This window comes from Anopheles aquasalis, chromosome 2, assembly GCF_943734665.1.
Source record: "Anopheles aquasalis chromosome 2, idAnoAquaMG_Q_19, whole genome shotgun sequence".
Lineage (NCBI taxonomy): Eukaryota > Metazoa > Arthropoda > Insecta > Diptera > Culicidae > Anopheles > Anopheles aquasalis.
Window position 1 is genome coordinate 39380001 of NC_064877.1, and position 2500 is coordinate 39382500.

Genomic DNA, 2500 nt, shown 5'->3' on the forward strand with positions numbered 1-2500 from the left:
CGCCTACATCGCCTACCCTTTCTTTGGGGGTTGGTGACCTCATAGAACCGGTCAAGGGCAACGCGGCTGTGGCCGAAAAGACGCTGCTGTCGTCTCCTACCGTGCTCCGTGCTGAGTTCAAAAGCAGTAACCCCTTCAAGGTAGAAGAAGAGGTACGGTTGAAGCAGCAGCAACTGCCGGTAGAACCAGAACCGGTACGCGATTCATCGAAAAAGCAACCGTCGTCACCGTACGCAGTTGTTACGGGCAACGGTAGCAGTATTGCGGATTGCAGCGATGCGATTGATAGTAATGGTGGGGAAGCACGAAACACTGCCATGACTACCGCCGTAAACAACACTTCCGCCATAGTGGCCGTAGAAACGGATGGTGGGTCCGCTGGGACGACAGCAACGGTATTAAAGGTTTGTTGAAGTTGTTTTACATTCACGTGATTAAACGTAGAAGTATTTTGCACTAATCGTCGCTTCTCTCTGCCACTTGGCACGGAGAGGTAAGGGTAAAGCACTACGGTAAGTTAATTCTTACTAACCAATGGATCAAGACTAACGGTGTTCCATCATACACTATTCTGCACTATCTAACTGTGTGTCTGCAAAATAGCACCGCATGTATAGTTCCGTTAGTCTAGAAATGGTTCGCTGCATACTGCTGTCATTCGCATTCGTATGATCATCCTTTTTGCCTTTTGCCTATTTTCTAGCTTCTATCGCCTTTACCTTTCTTTAGATCATTGAACAAATGATTGTTTAAACTGTACGTCAATGGCTAAACACACAATTTCGTCTTTGTAATTTCGTTTTTTCCCATTTTATTTCTTCTCAAAGAAGCAGGAACGTATGAAGGAAAACATCAAACCGTCACCAATGGACCTCTCACCGTGGATGGTATCGTCAGATGTAGTAAATGGTCCGGCGAAACCGAAAGAGGCAACGATCCTTCGCAAATCCGTCATTACGACACAGTTGTAACGAATAGTCCCGTCGGACGAAGATAGAACGAGTGGTTAAACTTTGGCTTAGATCAGATAGTTTGTCGAATAGTATAGTGTTACGAACAGGAGACAAGCAAGTGAAGTTAGAATGGCTAACAACATAGCATTTTAGTCCAACTACAACCCATTTTGCTGATCGATGTTTCTGTGAGAATACTTGGAATGCAATATTCGTACTTAAACCGTCCTTGCGATTACTTTTAGCAAACAAACTCCTTACCAGGAGACTGGCAAACACTTCTTGATGCACTGAATGGACACATAAAATACAGCGCATGCAAAAGCATCTTTACTATTCGAGTTGTATCATCTTCTATTTATCTTCGGTCCGCTAGTAAAATTCGCACGGTATCCTTGATTTGAACGTGCATAAGCTTAGTGTTCCCCGAGTGCTGCAGCTGATGCTCGTCTATTCCAACCCCATTCGTAAGGCACCACGCGTCTTCTAACGTTGTCTTGCATGTCTGAAATACTGGAGCAAGAAAGTGTATTATTAGTTGTGATCTCAGTGCATTCCGATATGGTCGATGTTAGCTCCCGATGTTGGGGCAGCATTTAACAATTGCCACAACAAATCCAGCTAATGAAGGAGTATATGATATAGAACAACGAATTTTAATGCCTAGACTATGGTATACTGCATTTTAGATACATATTATGCAAACGCGATATTCTCTTACATTCCTCTAATGTAAAGTGCATCGAAATGCATGGTAGGGAGAGCCCTTGCTTGTAACTCTCCTCGGCGCGTTAGTAGCATTTTCTGTTGGTATTATGTCGACCGAGAAGTCATATCCTGTGTGACGAAGCTGATTACGTTTTTAAGTAAAATTACGGACTTTTTGGGACACCGGTAACTGCCAAATGCAGGCAGCTAAGAAAATAGTCCGAAACATGTGAGTGCCGGCAATGAGCTGTTAATATTGAAATGAAAGTATTTCTGGTTAGGACATGGTAAACCAATACATAGTAACTATGTGCGTGCCTGTGTGAGAATAAAAGATAGAACTAAAATGTGAATGCTACTACCGTGGAGGGTGGACTGGTAGGAGAATGATTTTATTATGGAACGGAAGAATTGCTTGTAAGAAATTTATTCGAGTTGTTGAATAAAAATGTATAATTTACGACATTGACTTTCCATTTTAATTAAACTTTATCACACCGTATACATATTTTGTTCGACCTCCGTATGTTTAATTCCGCCTTGTTGTACCAAGCAGCAAAAAGATCATCAGTTTTGACATATTTTGGCCCGACAATCAGCCACGCATGACCATCTAAATATTTTCAGATGATTTTTATTCGCTTTCAATTTGTTAAAGATCGTTTTAACTTGAGTTAGTAGGTAAGAAGTACGAATTTCATGTGTGGTGGAAAACCGCCGGCTCGGCACATTTGAGGTGAATTTCACCCCCAGCACACCCAGCGACAAAACAATGGCAGCAACATAGATTTGAAATGCTATCGAGTATTGATACGGTTCCTCCTGGAGATCCTCTTCAA

The 2500-nt window shown here is 42.2% G+C and overlaps 1 protein-coding gene across 4 annotated transcripts in view; it reads left to right on the top strand.

Annotated features, from left to right (window-relative positions):
- Positions 1–2121, top strand: part of LOC126572351 (band 4.1-like protein 5) — a 21345-nt gene extending 19224 nt beyond the window's left edge. The window contains exons 7-8 of one of the 4 annotated variants that reach the window (XM_050231587.1): positions 1–404; positions 828–2121. The exon at positions 1–404 is cut by the window's left edge and continues 568 nt beyond it. In XM_050231587.1, the coding sequence (XP_050087544.1) occupies positions 1–404; positions 828–971 (548 nt within the window). In that variant the 3' untranslated portion in view covers positions 972–2121. The remainder of the gene's footprint in view (positions 405–827) is intronic. The other 3 variants (XM_050231588.1, XM_050231590.1, XM_050231591.1) reach the window with 3 other exon arrangements.
- Positions 2122–2500: the final 379 nt, after the last annotated feature.